Consider the following 19,581-nt stretch of genomic DNA (forward strand, 5'->3'; position numbering starts at 1 on the left):
GAGACAAGTGAAAATCTTCTATAACAAGAGGGAGAGAAATAGTTGTTAACATTTACTGTATACTGTGTGCTTTTCTCTGTTAATTGGATTTGTTTGGTGCTGAAACTGCGAGAGCATTCTGGTCCTTAGTAAGTGAGTAGGTAGAAGCTTGCACTGACCAGTGATACCAGTAGGTGAATGACTGTAGTTAGTGATGGACCTTGAGAATGCTGGAATACAGATACTCTGATTCTTACCCAGCATTCTAGTCTGAATTGTCTTAGGTTTTTTATCTTATTTATTTATTTTTTTTGAGGAATCGGGAGCTCCCGTCTGCCAGTTTGCTTCCTGTATACCTGCAATGGTTGGGCAGAGCCAGGAGCCAGAAACTTAGTCAGCTGTCCCACATGTGTGCCAGGAACCCAATTACTGCCACTGTTGACTTCTGCCTCCTGCAGTGTGCAGGAAGTTGGAATTAGGAACCGGATCCCACACTTGTACCCAGGCTCTCCAGTGTCGGGTACAGGCATCTTAACCAGTAGACTAAATGCCCACTGCTTATGTTAGTGGAGTTGTTATATAATGGAGATGAATAATTTCCAGTAAGCAATTTCTATAAATAAGTGAAAAAAAATTAAAAGGAAATTCAACCATGTGTACTATACTTACCTTGATTTCTTGGCTCTCTTTGAAAGAAGGTGAGCTGTGTGCACATAGATCATGATTCTCTGCAGGAAAGTCGGGAGCACCTTCTGCAGCACACGGTTGGCCCCCACTGAGGTCATCGGGGTACTCTTTCAAAAGCAAGTCCTGTCCTTCAGCGTGTTTACTGTAAGCTCTAGCAAGAAAACCAAGGCAGCAATGCAATTACTTTTTCACTAGCTCTTAACGTTTTCTAAAGCAAAGTATCGATCTATTTCAAGTTATTTGCTGACTTTTCTTTCAATAGTTCAGAGAAAAATTTTTGTAAAGATTCATCTGATGAACATCTTGGCTCTATTATTTGCATATTTCAAAAGCTTAAGTGGTAGTTTATGAAATATTTACCAAGTTATAGCAGTACTTTTTGTCTTATGACTTGGTTTGTTTTTTTTCCAGAAAATAAGAAAGGGGAATTGTTTGACCCCTTAAGAGTCTTTTGAGTTACTAGGGGATTCTATAATTATTGTACTATCATCCTTGAAAGCCTCCATTCACATCTTCTATTTCTGGAAAGTTTTATCTGTGGAATATGGAAAAAAGAATTTGAGGATCTCATTTAGCTGGGGGAACTCTTAGAGAGAGTGAATCTGAATGGCTTGTGACTTTTAGTGATACTAATTAAATGAGAAATGCCCCTTAACTAAAGTGTCTGTCAGACTTCACATAATCTTGGCTATGTAAGATGTACGTATAAAATCCCACAGTTCAGTCATATATGCAATTACTAATTGTGTTGATGGATTATCCCCCTTTCCTCAAAAACCTGCGTTGTAAAAAGTATGAGGATACTTCCAAAAGTTTGTGGGAAATGGAATGAAAAGATGAATTTAAGGGCCAGTGTTTGGCGTAGCAGTTGAGACACCTCTTGGGATGTTCATATTCCACATTGCAGTGCCTGGGTTTGTGTCTGGTTCCTCCTGTTATTTCATACCCGAGAAGGCACAGATAGATGATGGCACAAGTAGTTGTGTGCCTGACACCCAAATGGGAGAGCTAGGATTGGCCCAGCCCCGTTGGAATCAATGCAGACACTTTGGGAGTGAACCAGCCTGTAGGAGGAGCTCTATGTCTCTGTCCCCTCAAATAAAGGGCGGATAATTTAAAAGAATGCTTAATTTGGTACAGAGCTTTTGAAATCTTTGCATAAGTTTTGTTTAAGATTTATTTATTTGGAAGACAGCTACAGAGAGAGGGTAACAGCTACCTTCCATCTGCTGGTTCACTCCCCAGATGGCCACAGCAGCTGGGATGGGCCGTGCCAAAGCCCAGAGCCTGGAATTCCATCCAGGTTTCCCATGTGAGTGGCAGGAGGATAGCTTTATCACAATATTCATTTTTAATGGCTTTTTGAAGATTCCTCATATTTTAGAAGTAGATTTTAGACTAGTCAAGTATTTTATAGATTGGTGTTCAAGAGCATATTTTTGAGGTGTTTTTGTTAAAATTGGGTTACCTACATTTCAATCTCAAGTGTATGTCTACTGTTAGATTGAAATGACCACTTCATAGAGGGAATTTACATATTACATACCAGTTAAATATATTATTATTGAGGTTGAGCATTAATATTTGAAGGAATGATGTAAAATCCAGGAACTTTATTTCATCATCATGTTATTGGCCCACATACATTTTTAATAAAATTGCATGTTCAGTGAAGCACTGCATAGAGTAATACACAACTGACTGCAACTGATTATGTTAATTCTGTTTTCCTTTTTAATGGTCTCTCTCAAAATTCATGCAGAATATTTGTTTACTACACATACACTCCATGGTTAAGGATTCTAATTTTGTAAGTAATACTTGCCTGCTATTTCTTCTGTGCCACTTGCTTTGTTCCCAGAGTGACCACCTGGCTTGCTCTCTCTCTTCATATTTTTTGTGTCTCAGGGAGAAAACTTCATCAGAAAGATCTTCTATCTGGAGTTAGAAATAATTTTTTTTTTTTTGCTTTTGTCAGAAACATTATGAAATATAGGACAGGATTGAAATAGCTCTTCATGACTGTACAATGTAAGCTTTGAAGGTCAGGGGGTTAGATGCTGATCAGTTCTCCTAAGAGAACCACAAACTTTCATTTTGACTTTTCTTTGTTAGTTCATGTTTGATATTATAAGTGGGTTCATGGTATTTCCTTTTGCCATATTTTTTTTTAAAATTGATTGTGTATTGTGAAGTGCATATTGTTGTGGGAACATCTTAATTTCAAAGACAAGTAAAACTGATTTAATGAGTGACTTATCTGGAATTTTAACCTAGATAATTGTTTGGTTGTATTACTTATAAAATGTGGGCTTCCTGGTTAAGATCATCCAGAATGGAAGAACACATTAGTGGAGACAATGCTTTAAAAGGTAAATGGTACTGCTAAAGACACCACTTTGGAAGTAGCTTGGTTATCCCAGATTTTTGTTAAAACTGCTCTTATGCAATTTTACGCATTATAATTCGTTACCAGCAATTATAAAATAGCCTTAACAAAGCAGGTTTTTTCATAATTTATTTGGTGATACTGCCTGGTGTGAGGCTGTTTTTTGTGTTTTTTCTATCAACTGAAAGCTCATTACAGAAACATTAGTATATGATTTAATGTAACCAAAATGACCAGCTCACTTCAGGTATCAAGTCACATGTGTGCCATATTGCTTTTTTAATATTAAAAATTGTTCAAGTTCAAAAGAAAATTGACCCTAATATTTGGAAAATTTGTAAACTTGAATACCGAAAAATCATTACTACCACAAAAGAGCGTAGGTATTCAAGTAACCTTTGTGTTAATTCATGTAAATGGTACATTTTAATTTTACTTCCTTTTTCTTAAGTACATATTTATGCATTTGGACAGAAACATTTTTCTGCTCATTTAGTGCTTTTGTTGAAGGGATAGCTATGTTTACATAAGTAAAAAGGCCAGTAGAAGTTAGTTTCTTGAATGTCAGAGTAAGCAAGCTTTATAATATATAAATACAGTTATCCCATTTAAGTAAAAGGCAGCTTACCTCTTCACCTAAATTACATTCATCCAAAGGTGGAAGAGCAACCATCCTCCAACTGTTAAGAGTTAAAAATGAATTGTAAGCATGAATATAACAGTTTTATTGTCTAAACACAGCAAAGTGCATTGTTTTCTTAGGAATTTTTAATGGTTATACTTTTGAAGAAGAAAACAAATATTTGTATTACAAGGAAAGGACAAGAAGAGTCATTATTTTGGCTTTATTATATATTATGGGAAACAGTCTTTTTCTGCATGTCTTCATTTTACAGATAGTCATCACATACTGACCAGAATTAAATCAGAGCTATACATTCAGAAAAAAAAAGAATAAAGAGGGCCCAATACGGATTTGTACTTTGCCAGTTTCTTTGGTGTAAAAATGCCTGTGATGGCCCCTTTTTGAGTTTCCCAAAGCTTTAACAGCAGGTGCACAGAACTCCCAAAACAACCACATCAGCCCCTGGCTGCAGCCCACTACTGAGCTTGAAAGCATTGTTGGTGCAGGATATTAGGACCACAGTTGATAGTCTTAACATAAAGTATTCAAGAGTTTAAAGTGAGTGAGGAATGTCCAGATAAAACCCTGGTATCATTTAGTTTAGCTCTACCAAGAGAATTGAGTGTCTGTGGCACTCAGGCTATCTTTGATGGGCTAATTTTTTTTAGATAATTTTGTATGGTGCAGATGATGTGGCAAATACCCAAATGGCTCTTATCAGAAAAAAAGTTTCCCAGCCCTGTTCTAGAGTTTGTGAGTTCTCTTAATACCTCAAAGCAATCTGATATAAAAACAATTAAATTTCCGATGAGTGGGAATTAACTGTAGTTGTCGTGTACCTCATGTCTTTCTCAGCTTTCCTAATTCCTATGTCCACATTGACATTAAGAAACTGCTTTCATAACTGATGAAAAGTTTGGCTTACATCACTGTCAGTTTCAAGGACTGTATGACATTCAAGGACCTTTGCCTTAACTCCTTCCATCAGCCTGTGCAAAATGTTTAGAAATCCCTATGCAATAATCCCTGCGGCTTCCAAGATGTCTTCCCAGACTTTCCTATCTTATGTCACTGCTAACTGCAAAACAACAAAATCTTATTTTTATTGTCACGGTTGCTACTGTCTCATAGTATGAATACACCGTGCGTAGGTAATTCATTAATTTGATCTTTTAAATTTAAATTTCATTTATTTGAGAAACAGCTGCCATCTGCTGGTTCATTCTCAAGTGCCAGCTGCAACAGCTAAGCCTGAGTCAGCAGCTGGAAGCTCGATCCAGATCTACCCCTGTGTGTGGCAAGAACCCAGTGAGGCTCCTCACTGCTGCCTCGCTGCGTCTGCATTAGCAAGAGGCTAGATTCTCTGAGGTGAGATGCAGCATGCCCACCCCCACACACACCTTTGTCTTTTTAAGGACAAAAAGATTACTGTTGCTATTTTTAAATCACAGTTATTTTAAGTGCTGTATATATATGCAGGTATATAAATGTAACAATGCAAAAATGGCTAAAGATGCTAAAGTTAATTAGTCCTGAAATTCCCAATTATTAATAAAAACTCAGAAATTGTAATACTCATCGCTTTTTTTTTTCTCTGTAAAAGTTGCTTTCATCATATTCCCCTCACAACTATACAAATAGGGAAGGTAGGCTAGGAGAGCATCCTTTCGTTAAGGAAGGTTCTAACTTCACTTAAACTATGAAATTTTAAATTTATTAAGGAAGAAGATATAAATATACGTACCTTGGAGTAAGTATTTCCTTGTATTGGAGTTTCTCTAACTTGGCTGGGGCTACTAATGACATGGGAATCACAATGTTATCTATGTCGTAAGAGCTTTCACTTCTTAGTCTCCTTCTGGCAGCATTCTGCAAAACAGGATTATAGTGCTGCTTTACAATAGCATCTGTTTGCCTGTCGCCGATACTCTATGAATCGGAGATAATGTCAGTGTATGGGTTGTCTAATTTTGGCAAATACATTGTTATAGAATCTGACTCTAAAAGGTTAGAGGGAGCAGTCGTTTGGTGCCACAACAGTAGGATGCCACCAAGGGTGCCCCCTTTGTATGTCAGAGTGCCTGCTGAAGTCCCAGCTCACTGATTTCTAATTCAGCTTCCTGCTAATGCCTGCTTTAAGAAAAAGCAGGTGATGGCTCAAGTACATGGATCTGTGCCAGCCACATGAGAAGCCTAGACAGCTCTGGGCTCCTGGCCATGGCCTTTGCCCAGTCTTGGCTGCTGAAGTCATTTGGGAAATGAATTAGCAGATGGCTTGTCTCTGCCTGTCAAGTAAAATGTAATTTTTTAAAGGAAATGTTAAGGAAACTAACAAAATGTACTTAGCTTTTTGAAGGTATGTGTGTATTAAACACACAAGCTTGATTATAACAGTAGTATAAGTAAATGCCTTACATTGCAAATCAGAAGACTAACAGTTTATGCCAAGTGTCAGTGAAACAATATAACAAACAACATTTTGCTGACAAATGTGGACCTTCTAAGTAATAATTACAGTCTTGAGTTATAGTCCTGATCCCTGTACTTCGGGATGTGTAGTTCCTAACCCTTCTACCTTTAGAACTTTCTGTTCTGCAGACAGGTGTCAGATGACAAAAAACAAAATGACAACAAAAAACAAGTTGTGAATTCTCATCAAGAATACATTTAGATTTGTACATCCCAAAAATGGCCGTGACGAAGTTGAGGTTCTGTTTTTTAAATTTAGAGCCTTTATTGAGGCGGAGACAGAGAGTGGTCACCTGTAGACTCACACTCCAATGCCCACAATGCTGTGCCAGGAACTCAACCTGGGGCTCCCACAAGGCTTCAGGAACCAGCTGTGTGAGCCATCCCTCCCCCCGGATGTGCTTTAGCAGAAAGCTGAACTTGGGAGGCAACACTGGGAACTCAGCCCAGGGGACTTGTCCCCTTGACACCCTTGAGTGTCTTAACCACTAAACCAAACACCTGCCTCATGCTGACATTTTAAAACAGGAAAACAGGCTGTATTAAGGATTAGCCTTGGAGCAGAATGTTTTATTTAGTCAAATTTGCTGTTTCCTAGTAAGTCAGTTCTAAATGTTGCTAATAATAAGGCTTATACAGATCAGCAAAGTAGAAGTTTCTTCCTTTAGAAATCAGCTGGTGTGTTTTTATAACCTATGAAGCAATTCTAGAATTTAGTATATAGACCTACTTGAGATGATGAATTTGGGGTTCTTGATGTAATGTTGGCATTAGACACAGCAGAAAGATTGTTGTGAGATCCTGGTTCTGTGTGTTGAAAAACAAATTCTTCATATCTAGTTCCTTGTCCTGGCATGGGAAGAACCATTCAGAATTATCACACATTAAACATGCTCAATAAATACTACGTTGGAATTATTTTCACAGTTAAGTGAGATGTTTTCCTGTATTAGATATTTTATCAAAAAGAAAAGTACAGCCTTAAAACTGCCACCAATTTTTCCAGGTCTGAGGTATCTTCTCAGTTTTTGTCAAATATATTCAATATCATCCCTTCCTTTTACTCTGCTCTTATTTCCTATGATTCCCTTTAGAGACCAAATCATTAGGACTGTTTTTTTAATCTCATTTTTTTATGTCTGACTTTAAGCTTTTCTTGAGATGCTCCGTAACTACTATGTTTATCCACTTACTTATTACCATTGTTTGGTATGATTTGTATTATTTTCCTGTGTAGAATAAAATCTCATACTTCTGGTTTATATTTCTGTTTATATTTCTCAAACTTTAATTTTTTAAAAAGTCCTTTATATATAGCCAGTTACTTCAAACCACAATTTACATAGCGAGCTTAAATAAACTAGAATATATTTTTCTAATTTTAAAAGAAAAAGATTTGGGCCTGGTGTGGCAGCCTAGTGCCTAAAGTCCTTGCCTAGCATGCTCCAGGATCCCTCATCAGTGCTTGTTCTAATCCCGGCAGCTCCACTTCCCATCCAGCTCCCTGCTTGTGGCCTGGGAAAGCTGTCAAGGACGGCTCAAAGCCTTGGGACCCTGCATCCACTGGGAGACCTGGAAGAGGTTCCAGTTCCTGGCTTTGGATCGGCGCAGTTCTGGCCATTGTGGCCACTTAGGGAGTGAATCAACAGATTTTCCTCTCTGTCTCTCCTCCTCTCTGTATATGTTATTTTTCAATTGAAAAAAAAAAACTTTCAAAAAAAATGAAAAAAGATTTATTTGAAAGGAAGAGAGAAAAAACCTCCATCTGCTGGTTCACTCCCCAAATGGCTGTAACAGCCAGAGCCAGGCCAGTAAGGAACCAGGAGCTTTTTCTAGGTCTCCTGCATAGCAGGGAGGGAGCTGCATCGAAAATGGACCAGCCCGGACTTGAAACAGCACCCCAATGCGATGCTGGCATCCTGGAATGGCCTTACCTGCTACACCACAATGGTAACTTGTTCAAAGAGACTAGATCAGATTCCTGCTCTGTGGAAATTGTCTTATTTCGTTGCAGTAAGCCATTTCATTTGTTCTAGTTCAGTCAGACACTTTCAGCTCTAAAGTAGCAGTTGAAGGGAGATACGTTATATCTTTGTACCTTATTCCTAATGTGTCTGTCAACGTAATTTTTTACAAGTTTCCTGTGTTTCAGTGTGCATGCATAGAAGTCTGTTTAAAGCTGTCTTTTCCTAAGGCTGAGAAACTAAAAATAAGGAAGCATCTGGAAACCTTTGGGAATGTGTTAGCTTTGTGCTACACTGCATTGTACTGCTGTCAGGTAGTAACTTGGGGTTTCTAGAGATAGTATGCTAAATCCTTTGTTACAGTCCAGTTGATCTTGGATGTAATTGGTTGCTAATATATCATCTGTTACATCACATCTGGAAAATATTTGATGTGTATACTACTACATCCACTGGAACACACACAATAGGAACCCAAAAAGTACGTAAATAATTTGTGATTCAAAATACAGAGTTAGCTAAAAACAATGTCATGGAAAATTAAAAGGTAAGTTTTTTTTTGGAAGAACTTTTGACATCATGGACACAAAGGATCTCCAAAAAAATCATGAAAATGCCTATTATGAAAAAACTATGCTGATTACAGAAGGCTTTTATACGAGCATAAATTGAGGTTTTCATTTTCTATGAACTTTTTGAAGTACCCTGCTATCTTTCCTGTTATGTTTTTTTCTCTCGTTGGTAGAAACATATTGCAGCCATCTTGTCCCCTGTCTTCACCACAGTCCTTCCTTTGCTTTACCAGAGGAGAGGTGTCTACCTTTGACCATCTTTGGAACTATGTAGAGTCCTAAGAAGAACTGAACAGATGGCTGAGTACCTCAGTTGAAACTTTTTTAATTTCTTAGGGTCCTGAGGAATCTGTACTGAATTAATGCCTGCACAGGTAATCTCTGTTGGGCAGCCTTACATTAATGTGAGGCCATAGCACGACCTTGGCCTCAACCCCATTTGGTTGGTGGAAAGCAGCAAGCAAGGAAATGCTTGCCATGAAATAGAAGCTCAGTCCAATAAATTTGGTTCAGCTACATAAAGTTCAGAGGGTCACAGATATTTTATATAATCAACAATTGTTCTGTAGTTGGTAAGCTTTCAGCATTTAGCATTGGTGTTCTTTTTCTCATTTTAACCTACCTAAAGCTGTTTCACTCAAATGTCTTTTTTTTCTTCCCTGTAACAGCTGTGTAGAAGAGTCCGACCTTATTTGAGATTTACATGTAGGTGAATATCCATTTCTCCATTGATGCAGAGTACTATGTACTATAATGAAAAGAGAGGAAATATGAGGTTTTTGTTACTTATCAAATAAACATCTTAGTATTTAGTTTATAGTGAGAATTTTAAGCCATCACTTCAGATTTATAGATACTGAAATAAATCTTAAATGCCACCCAGAATAGGGGTCCTTAAAATCATCCTGAAGAAAGCAATCTGTTCTCAACGCCATCCAAATTACAAGTTACTGTTGGTCTCATTCCTTATGTCTTACCGAAATACAACTTGAATCCTTGAGTTTCCCTCAAATCTGGAAATCGGAGCCACACCAGATGAGAACAAGCCAAGAGCTGTTTCTTCCACCTCTGACGGTGACTGGGCACCATTAATTCACTTTTATCAGAGTGATGAATTTGCCACAATTGTGAGTCATTTGAAAACTCATCTGTACCGTAATGATAATTACAGATATTTATGGATTTTGATGTTGAAGTGAGTTAATTGCTGTACATAGATAGAGGGTGACTGCCATGGTAAGTGTTTAATGTTTTATCGTCAGATCATTGTCTGAGTCGCACATTTCAGGCAAGAATCAAAATGACTGCTTTTGAAACATTTGGGGGTTTGGAAAGATATATTTGTAGGATGAGAAACCAGACTGTCAGTAACCCTGAAATACGGGTATACTGACCAAGAATATCCTGAGATTCTGGCTTCAAGATGGCAAAGCACCCTAAAACTGACAAAATTTGTATAGACAGCCTCATGAAGAGAGACGCACATATATATTTCTGTTGGCAACCCCCCCCAATTTTTTTTTTTTAATAAAGCACGATTTGAGAAGATTCTTAAAACGCTATGTTATAGAATCAGAAGAGGGAAGCTAGAGCAGAAACCTGTGGGAAGGTACTGCCATTAACATGAGGACACCACTAAACGTTATCGTCCTGAAAGCAGGGAAGTGGAGAAGGAAGGCTATTTGCAGTGACTGGACTCCACATGCCAGCATTTGAGCCTGGGTGCTGCTGCATGACATGCAGCAAAGTCAGAGTTTGGGACAGGTTAATGGATGACCGAGGAGATCAGTGCTCCACTACTATTTTCACTGCCCTATAAACAGCAGTGGTAGGGCAGTGTTAACCCTGAACGTCAACTTCAAAGATGAGTGCGTGCAGTTGAAATGCTAAGTCTGAATATTGAAGATGTAAATTTTTACCAAATTTACAGAGAAAGGTTTCCTGTCTGCTGGTTTACTCCCCAAGTGGCCTCAACAGCCAGAGCTGAGCCGATCCAAGGCCAAGAGCCTCTTCCTGGTCCCAAGTAGGTATAGGGTACCAAGGCATTGGCTGTGCTTTCCCAGGCCACGAGCAGGGAGCTGGATGGCAAGTGGAGCAGCCAGAACACAAAGCAGCACCCATATAAGATCCTGGTGCATGCAAGGTGAGGACTTCAGCCATTAAGCTACTGTGCTGGCCCCTAACATCAAAATTTTAAAAGCATTAACTACACCTACAAAAACTCACTGGAGATCTTAGTGGAGCTTTCACAGAAAACCAGTTAACAAGTGTTCAAGATAACTAATATTTGTCCAGAGAAACAGGGTATCTGAATCATAGAAGTAAGATTTGAACACAATGTTGTGCCTATCTTGCTTTCAGTGATTTTTAAAGTCATAAATAGAGCAATATTTCAGTATCAGTGCAGGTTCACATTTTGGCTGCTCAGCTTCTTACCCAGCTTCCTACTTATCGTACCTGAGTGGAACCAAAGAGTGGCTCACGGACTTTTGTTCTTGCCACCGCCATCAGATATGGATGGAATTTCTGGCTTGTGGCTTCTCCCAGGCCCAGAAGGGAGATACCCTATCACTGGCTCTTATTTTCTCTCACTGTGACTCTGCCTTTCAAATCAATTAATTTTAAAAAGAAATGTAATCCTCCTTAATAGCATACATTTTTGCATTACCCTTTTAAGTCCTATACATAAATGTCTCGTAATTCATGCATATTCTAATATGAAACCATGATTTTATTCAGAATCATGGTATCATTCTCATTGTTAATTCCTTTTCTCAGAAGGTTACTTTCTCTGATTAGAGTCAATATCAATTAGCTCTACCTGTTAGGAATGCTAGTTTCATTACCATAATGAATTATCACTTTAATGTACATTGTTTAGAAGGCTTGTTTATTTGTATTTGAAAGGCATATTTGTAGAGAGGAGAGAGATTTCCATCTGCTGGATCACTCCCCAAAGGGCTGCAACTGCCAGAACTTCCTCCAGGTCTCCCACATGGGTGCAGGGACTTAAGGCCGTAGGCTCTCCTCTCTTGCCTTCCCAAGCCACTAGCAGGGAGCTGAATTGGAAGTGGAGCAGCCCGGACATGAACCAAGCACCCATACAGGATGCCAGCACTCCAAGGTGGAGGATTAGCCTGTTGAGTCACTGCTAGCGACAATACGATGGCCATTCCTGAAGTAATCTTCAGGCTCCATCACCAGAGAGAATTATCACTGTAATCAACAGTCTTAAAATAATCCTCTTCAGGATCAGGGACACGTTCTTCTCGCTTAGTCACAGAATAAATTCTCAAAATAATTACATCATGACAAAGGACCAATTATTTCAAGTATTCTTTATAGTCTTCCCTAACCTTAGACAGTTGGCTTTAGGCATTAGTATTTTTTCCTCCAACTTTTTTACCAGGTTAAAAAACAAACAAAATTAGATCAATATTGAACTCCAATTTATCTATCATTTAGTTCAGCAATAACTTATCACCAATCTTGTATCATCTCTCACCAATTATTTTTGCTGTAGTTTAAAGCAAAACCCACATATATCTTTTCATCTGGATACATGTCACCATGAATCTCTATTAAATAAATTAACATAGTATTGTGTATTGATGTGACCACAATGTATTACATCTAACTGAACCAGCAGTTCATCAATATCATAGCTAGTCCATGTCAATATTTCTCTGAAGGTTGCAAATTTATCCAGTTCTGATCTAGCTCCCTGCTGATTCTCCTGGGAAAGTATCAGAGGGTGGCCCAAATCCTTGGCCCCCTGCACCCACATTGGAGAACCCAGAAGCTCCTGACTCCTGGCTTCAGATGGGTCCAGCTCTGGCTATAGCAGTTACATGGGCAGTGGAGCTGTGGATAGCAGATGGCTCTTTCCCCGTCTTTGTCTCTTCCTCTCTCTCTAACTTTGCCTTTCAAATATACAAACAAATTTTAAAAACAAAAAGTTCGAAAAGAGCGCATCTTTGTGATTAGTCACATAGCTATTAGAAACTAATGTGGAAGGAAAGCTGATGTTGATTTGTGCTACCGTCTTGTGGCAGAAGGGAGTGAGGAGTTATCTCCTCAGATTCTTCAGTTAAATTTGGGATTTTTTTTTAATGAAGATCTTATAAAGTTCCATCCAAGATATTTTATAATTTGATTGTTGGTGTCTCCAGGATAACTTTCCTTTACATGTCCTAGCTCCTTATTACTGGTATTTCTAAATACTTCTTAATACTGGTATTTCTAAAAGTTATTGATCTCTATAAATGTATAATAAAACTCTTAACAGGTATTAAAGTTGACTTTTTAAGGTAAATGTGTAATCTGGGCTTCATTTACATTGTATGTCTTTTTTTTTCCCATATATATATATTTTCATGTACTTGAAACTCAGAGAAAGGGAGAGAGGCCTTTCATCTGCTGGTCCACTTCCCAAACCACTGCAGACAGTGCAACAGCTGGCCCGGGCCAGACCACAGCCAGGAGCAAGGAGCTCCATCTGGGCCTCCCAGTGAGGGGCAGAAGAACCCAGACCATCGTCCACTGCTGCTCAGGTGCACTGGCAGGAATCCGGGCTGGAAGCAGCCAGCTGGCATTTACACTGGCACTCTGGCGTGGCATGTGGGCATCCCAGCAGTGGCTTAGCTCTGAAGCAAAGGGCCTACTACTATATGACTTTAAAGATTTTCACTTCACAGATAATCAAGATATATATTTTTTTCTTCTAATTGCTTCCAAAGATATGTCTTCAATTCCATTTAACATACTCGTACTTTTTTCATTACAATTTCTGCCAGTTTTATTATATAGTTTTAAGGTTTCATTTTAAATTCCTAGATCCAGTTAGAATTTATTGAGTCATGGTGTGATGTGAGCATACAGAATAATTTTACTCAGACTTAACAATACTACTTTATTGAATGATGCCCTACCTTTCAATTTTTATTGTTTGAATCATACGACAAACTATGTAATCAGCTTTATGGATCTATTTTCCTGAACATAAGCAAAACAAACTCTGTTAACTGTTACAGGTTTTGGCATGCTGAAATATGTAGCAGAGGGTTTTCTCTCCCTGGCAATTCCTTGAGTATTTTCCTTGTTTTGTCCTCTCAGTGGGCATCAGAATCATTTTAAGTCAACAAAAATCAATGAAAACGCACTACATTGGATTATACATATGAACTCATGCTGTTCTTTCATGTTAATTTCCTGTTTATCATTAATACTTCATGATTTTCATTCCGTAAATACCATTTCTTGTTAGGATTGCCTCTGTGCATTTTTTAGGGTGCGTGTGTTATCTGTGAAAACTATTAAAAAGTAAGAACTTACATTTATTTTATTAAATTTTATTTAGTGAGTGCAAATTTAAGTGTGAAGGATATAAGAAGGTTGATAAAGTACAAGATTTGTAAATGTGACATACCAGCTGACGGAGCTATGATACAGTCGCCTACAAACTTATTTTCATCAAGATCTCCTTTTATTTCAGTGTTTCTAAATAATGTTTCAAAGTGAAAATGAAGAGGCACATCTAGAAAAATAAAAAGGTATGTTCAGTGAGTATGTTCAGTGAGTACATTCTTTGCAGATTGAAATACTAAGTCTATAAATAGTACATATTATTAGAAAAAATAAGCAAATTCTGAAAAGCTCAAACTATCAGAAGTGACAAAATACGCTTTGCAAACGTATTGGTAGCAACATTTTGGAAAATCTTGATTACATGTACATAGTAAACAAACCTAGCAAATGAACAACTTCATGAACTTTGTAAATTAGTGTGTAAGATGAACAGTGCTGGGAAATATTACATATTCGTGGAAACAAATGCACCTGAGAGATCTTTAAGGAAACTGCCAGCCGAAGGAGGACAGCTCACCTCAGCCCCCAGCACTGCCTGTTTGGAACCACAGCTCTCTGGAGCATCCGTTACATGCTTCTAACTACTTGCGGAGGGGAGGGGGAATGCTATTAACTCAAACACAACTTCTTTACGAAGATAACAGCTCTACATTCTTGTGGTGTACTAATTACTTTTACAAATATTAAAACTTATTCCTTTAAGTAGAGAAGTAAACAATTAGTAAGCTGTGTTTGTATCCTATCTCCTGACAACCAAAGAGTGGATGTGGCTCAGTTTTTTCAACAATTTTTTTCAATGTAAAAATACAATTATTGGGGCCAGTGTAGTGGGTAAAGCTACTGTTGTGGAGCTGGCATTCCCTACTAGGGATGTTGGGTCAAGTTCCAGATAATCCACTTCCAGTCCAGTTCCTTGCCAGTGTGCTTAGCACAGCAGTGGAAAATGGATCAAGTGCTTGGTCCCCTATATTCTGGAAGAAGCTCCTCGCCTGGTTTTAGTTTAGCCCCACTCTAGCCTTTGCATGTCTGTAACTGCCTTCCAAATAAAATGAAATATTTTACATGATCTGGGAGTGGCCCAGGAAGGAAGTAGTGGGCACCTCCCTCTCGGGTTATCACTCCCACTGGAGAGCACTGCATTTACATGACTAAATTAATTTCTTTGCAAGAACTGTTTAGTTTCATTGCAACCACATAACTGCTGCACTATGCTGTATAAGACACCCAGTCAGATGTTGAGGGGGAAGCTTACCTGATGGCAGTGATAGGACAGAATGGAAAGCAGGATCTAACTCGGACACGTGTTCTCTTAACATCTGAGATTCTGAAGTATGTTCACAAGTACTCCAAGCTGAAGCTGACTGTAGACAGGAAGACATCTGCATAGAATTTAAAAGTGTGGCTTCTTTTGAATGCACATTCTGCAAGAGAAAAACATTTAATAAAGACTGTATTTTTGCTTGGACATAGAATGAGAGATTGTGTAACTATTTACAATACAGTGTCTGAATCACACCAGAAGAGAGTCCTGGCTTAATAAGTCACCTTGGAAAAACAACATCAAAATGAAATAGGATTGGGCCCATCACAATAGTGTAGTGGTTAAAGTCCTCGCCTTGCACACACCAGGATTCCATATGGTCACTGGTTCTTATCCTGGCAGCCCTGCTTCCCATCCAGCTCCCTGCTTGTGGCGTGGGAAAGCAGTCCAGTACACACCAAGGCTTTGGGACCCTGCAACTGCATGGGAGACCCAGAAGAGCTGCTGGCTCCTGGCTTCGGATTGGCTCAAGCTCCAGCTGTTGCAGTCACTTGGGGAGTGAACCATTGGACAGAAGATCCTCCTCTCTGTCTTTCCTCCTTTCTGTATATCCGCCTTTCCAATAAAAATAAATTTTAAAAATCTTAAAAGAAAATGAAATAGTATAAGTGGAGAAAGCTGTTGGGAATTGGCTGAATATAGTAAGTCGATCAGCCTTTTCCTTGTCTTACAAAAAAAAAAATAATGTGTATTTCAGTAAAAAGAGAAGAATCCATGACTGTGGCCTATCTTTATTAGATCATCCTGAAGTGTTTTAATACATTACTAAGGTTTTTTTTATAATTTTCTTCTATAAAAGTCTTACATATACTTTATTAAATGTATTCCTCATTAAATTAGCCCATTCTTGTTGTAAAAAGGATTTAAAATATATATGAAATATCAAACTTTTGCTAAGCTTTCTTACTCTAATGGGTCACCAGTTCAATAGCAGGTAGAAATGGCAAAGCAATAGACTAGCTCTCCGCCTGCTGCATCAGCATCCCATTGAGTGCTGAACTTAGTCCCAGCTGTCCACTGGGACAGGACCTTGGACACCTGCATCCGTGTGGGTGATCTACAAGAAGTAGTTGGTTTTGTCTGGCCCAGCACATCTGGGGAGTGAACCAGCACATGCTAAAAATTTTTTCTCCGCCTTTCCCTCTCTAACTTGTGAGTTTTAGGTTAAATAAATAAATCTTAGAAATAAAAGAACTGATCAAAAAATATATTCTTGTTCTTGATTTTAATAGAATTACAATTAAGAACAGAAATTAAATGGATAGGATATTTTCTTATCAGGACATAATCCTAGTTTACCAAAAATAACTTTTAAAATATATTGTTCATTTAGGCACATGCTTTTTCTGAACATACTGAAATGATTACATAGCTCTTTAGTAATGTGGCAAATTGCATTAATAGATTTTAAATGTCACAGCAAACATGGGTTATTCTTGAGGAACTGCATTTGGTGTTTATCAAGTTTATTAACCTTTTCAAAGTTTAAGCTATTATAGTAGTTGAATTTCTATGTTGTATATTTTTTATTTCATTCTTGCTTTCTTTAGCATTCCACGACACACTCAACCCCCAACTCTTCACAATTAACTTCGCCGCCAAAACCCTCCTCCTAACAATAGTATTTTTATGAATCCGAGCATCCTACCCACGATTTCGATACGACCAACTCATGCACCTCCTATGAAAAAACTTCCTACCCCTTACCCTAGCCCTATGCATATGACATGTATCAATACCCGTATCCCTAGCAGGAATCCCCCCATACGCATAGAAACATGTCTGATAAAAGAGTTACTTTGATAGAGTAAATTATAGGGGTTCAAACCCCCTTGTTTCTAGAGCCCTAGGTCTCGAACCTATACCTGAGAACTCAAAATTCTCCGTGCTACCTACTACACCACACTCTAAGTAAGGTCAGCTAAATAAGCTATCGGGCCCATACCCCGAAAATGTTGGTTCATATCCTTCCCGTACTAATCAATCCAATAGTCCTAGCCATAATCACCTTTACCCTCGCAACAGGCACTGCCATCGCCACATTCAGCTCCCATTGACTATTAATTTGAGTTGGCCTAGAAATAAACATACTCTCCATCATCCCCATCCTCACCTACAAAAGCAACCCACGATCCACAGAAGCCGCAACAAAATACTTCCTCACTCAAGCCACCGCCTCAATAATCCTAATAATGGCAATCCTTTTCCCTTTTGCTCACCTTCTCAAAAGTCACATGACAAACACTGGGACTTAGGTTTCTGCATATGAATTTGGGTGAAGGGCACAGTCTGCATAGCACTCTACTACAGACCCCTAAACTCATGTCCTTCTTTCATGCAAAGTATATTCATCTCGTCCCCAAACACATATAGCTTAACCAGCCTCTACTCAAAAGGTCCAGGGTTTGTAAACACTTTCTAAATCAGAAGGGAAAAAAAAATGGACTCAATGTACAATTCATCACCCTGAGCTAAATTCTTCTTCCAAAAGGGAGAACTCAGAAAACTGAAGTGACAGGTCCTTAGCAATGCAGAACTACATGGAAAATTTTAGACATCAAGGCTCTGAAATGTTCCTCTTTCATCTTATACTCTGCATATATTTGCAAAATATCACAGCAACTCCAAATGATGTAATATTTAGAGAGGATTCTCTTTGCCCACCAGGTGAATACAAAGAAGCTTGAGAGGATGGTAAGTCAGGATTGTATTCCTAAAATGGCTCGTATCCGATTTGCTCGTATCTCCTCAAGGTTTACAACTCAGTACTTGGCTAACTTTACACAGTTTTCCCTGAACATTTCCCCATGTGAACTTTTCCTCAAGAGTACAACTGACAATACTATATTTTTAAGGGCGTTTGTCTTTTACATTTTAAATCTCTAATTAGTATAGCCTCAGTATTCAGCAAATGTTCTGGTCAAAATTACTCTGAATTGGAAAATTGCCATGTGCTTTCTGTTCCCAAAATACCAGTAAAAACATCCCCCAGAGTTACCCTCGCCTGGTATATGCACAAAATTCACATTTGCCAGAGATCAGAGCAAAAGTGGTTGCTGAAGGCAGCTCTTTGCATACACTCCTTAGACCTTCTCCTAAACCTTTATTTTTATTATTTTTATCTCTGTGCTTTGTTTTGTGTAATTTTATTCAGAGTTATACTCTACTTCTCTTTCCAGCCTTATCTACCTACTTCTTAATCATATTAGCAATTTTCTAGTTCATGAACATTTCTGTTAAATGTATTAAGCTTACTTCTTTTTATATTCTCTACAGACTAATTCCAACACACATTGTGTGTGTGTGTGTGTGTGTGTACATCTGTACTACAAATATATTTTTTAGGGCTTTGTTCTACATGCTCATACATATGCATGTTTTCTCATATGTACATATATTTTTGTTGGTTTCTGCTTTGATCATGTTACCACCATACTGTTGTGTCTTAGGATTTTCCTCCCTTATCAGGAATGTCTTTTGTTTTAAACTTCATTTATGGGATTCCTTAGATGCTTCTGCTGAGAGTCCTATAAAGGGCACATACTTGCTTCTGCTAGCAATTTGAAACAGAAGCTTACCTATTTTAAAATCCAGTTCTTAAATTGATTTTAAAACAGTTCAGAAGCATGGTTTCAGAATATAAGATGACATTATACACTCTACGCAGATTGTATTTTCACTATTCAGCAAGAGTTCAAGCAGCAAAAGACAAATGATTTGCAACTCTATTCAAGAACTGAACTCTAGTTCACCCAACCAGTAGTCTTTGAAAATTCTTGCCTCTAAGCGCTTCTCTAAAGGATTTCTCACAGATTCCAGGATTCTGGCTTTGCTTGCATTTACTTTCAAGAAAATTAAATAAAAGCTTCTATTTTAATTGGAAGATATTCATAAGGAAGCCTGGGCTTCAGTAATCACTTCGTTTTCTGCATTTGTTCATTCTGTCCCTCTATTTCATTTTGAGGATTTCCTTCATTTCTCTTTATTTCTCGCTAGATTAGCCAGCTATCCAAAGTTAAACACAAACACACACACACACACAAAAAAAAACCCAAAAACAACTCCTTGAATTTTGTTCCTAATGACTTATTCCATCAGATTACTGGAATAAGAAGTTCTGAATTGGGTCTTGCAGCTGGAAAGTCATGTTGACCTTAAACAACTGTTACCAGTTTTCTGAGATGCTGCACTACAGTTAGGGTGTAAAG

The 19,581-nt window shown here is 38.2% G+C and overlaps 1 protein-coding gene across 1 annotated transcript in view; it reads right to left on the minus strand.

The window, feature by feature from the left end:
- The window catches only part of KANSL1L (KAT8 regulatory NSL complex subunit 1 like), a 105,202-nt gene that overhangs the window by 1,259 nt on the left and 84,362 nt on the right, over positions 1–19,581 (minus strand). The window contains exons 7-14 of the mRNA XM_040984618.1: positions 15,305–15,473; positions 14,114–14,221; positions 9,308–9,433; positions 6,880–6,998; positions 5,425–5,549; positions 3,684–3,735; positions 2,492–2,604; positions 649–817 (exon numbers count right to left, since the gene is read on the minus strand). Of these exons, the coding sequence (XP_040840552.1) occupies positions 649–817; positions 2,492–2,604; positions 3,684–3,735; positions 5,425–5,549; positions 6,880–6,998; positions 9,308–9,433; positions 14,114–14,221; positions 15,305–15,473 (981 nt within the window). The remainder of the gene's footprint in view (positions 1–648; positions 818–2,491; positions 2,605–3,683; positions 3,736–5,424; positions 5,550–6,879; positions 6,999–9,307; positions 9,434–14,113; positions 14,222–15,304; positions 15,474–19,581) is intronic.

The sequence above is a fragment of the Ochotona curzoniae genome, unplaced genomic scaffold, assembly GCF_017591425.1.
Source record: "Ochotona curzoniae isolate NIBS_2020 unplaced genomic scaffold, NIBS_Ocur_1.0 contig_4148, whole genome shotgun sequence".
NCBI classification, from domain to species: domain Eukaryota; kingdom Metazoa; phylum Chordata; class Mammalia; order Lagomorpha; family Ochotonidae; genus Ochotona; species Ochotona curzoniae.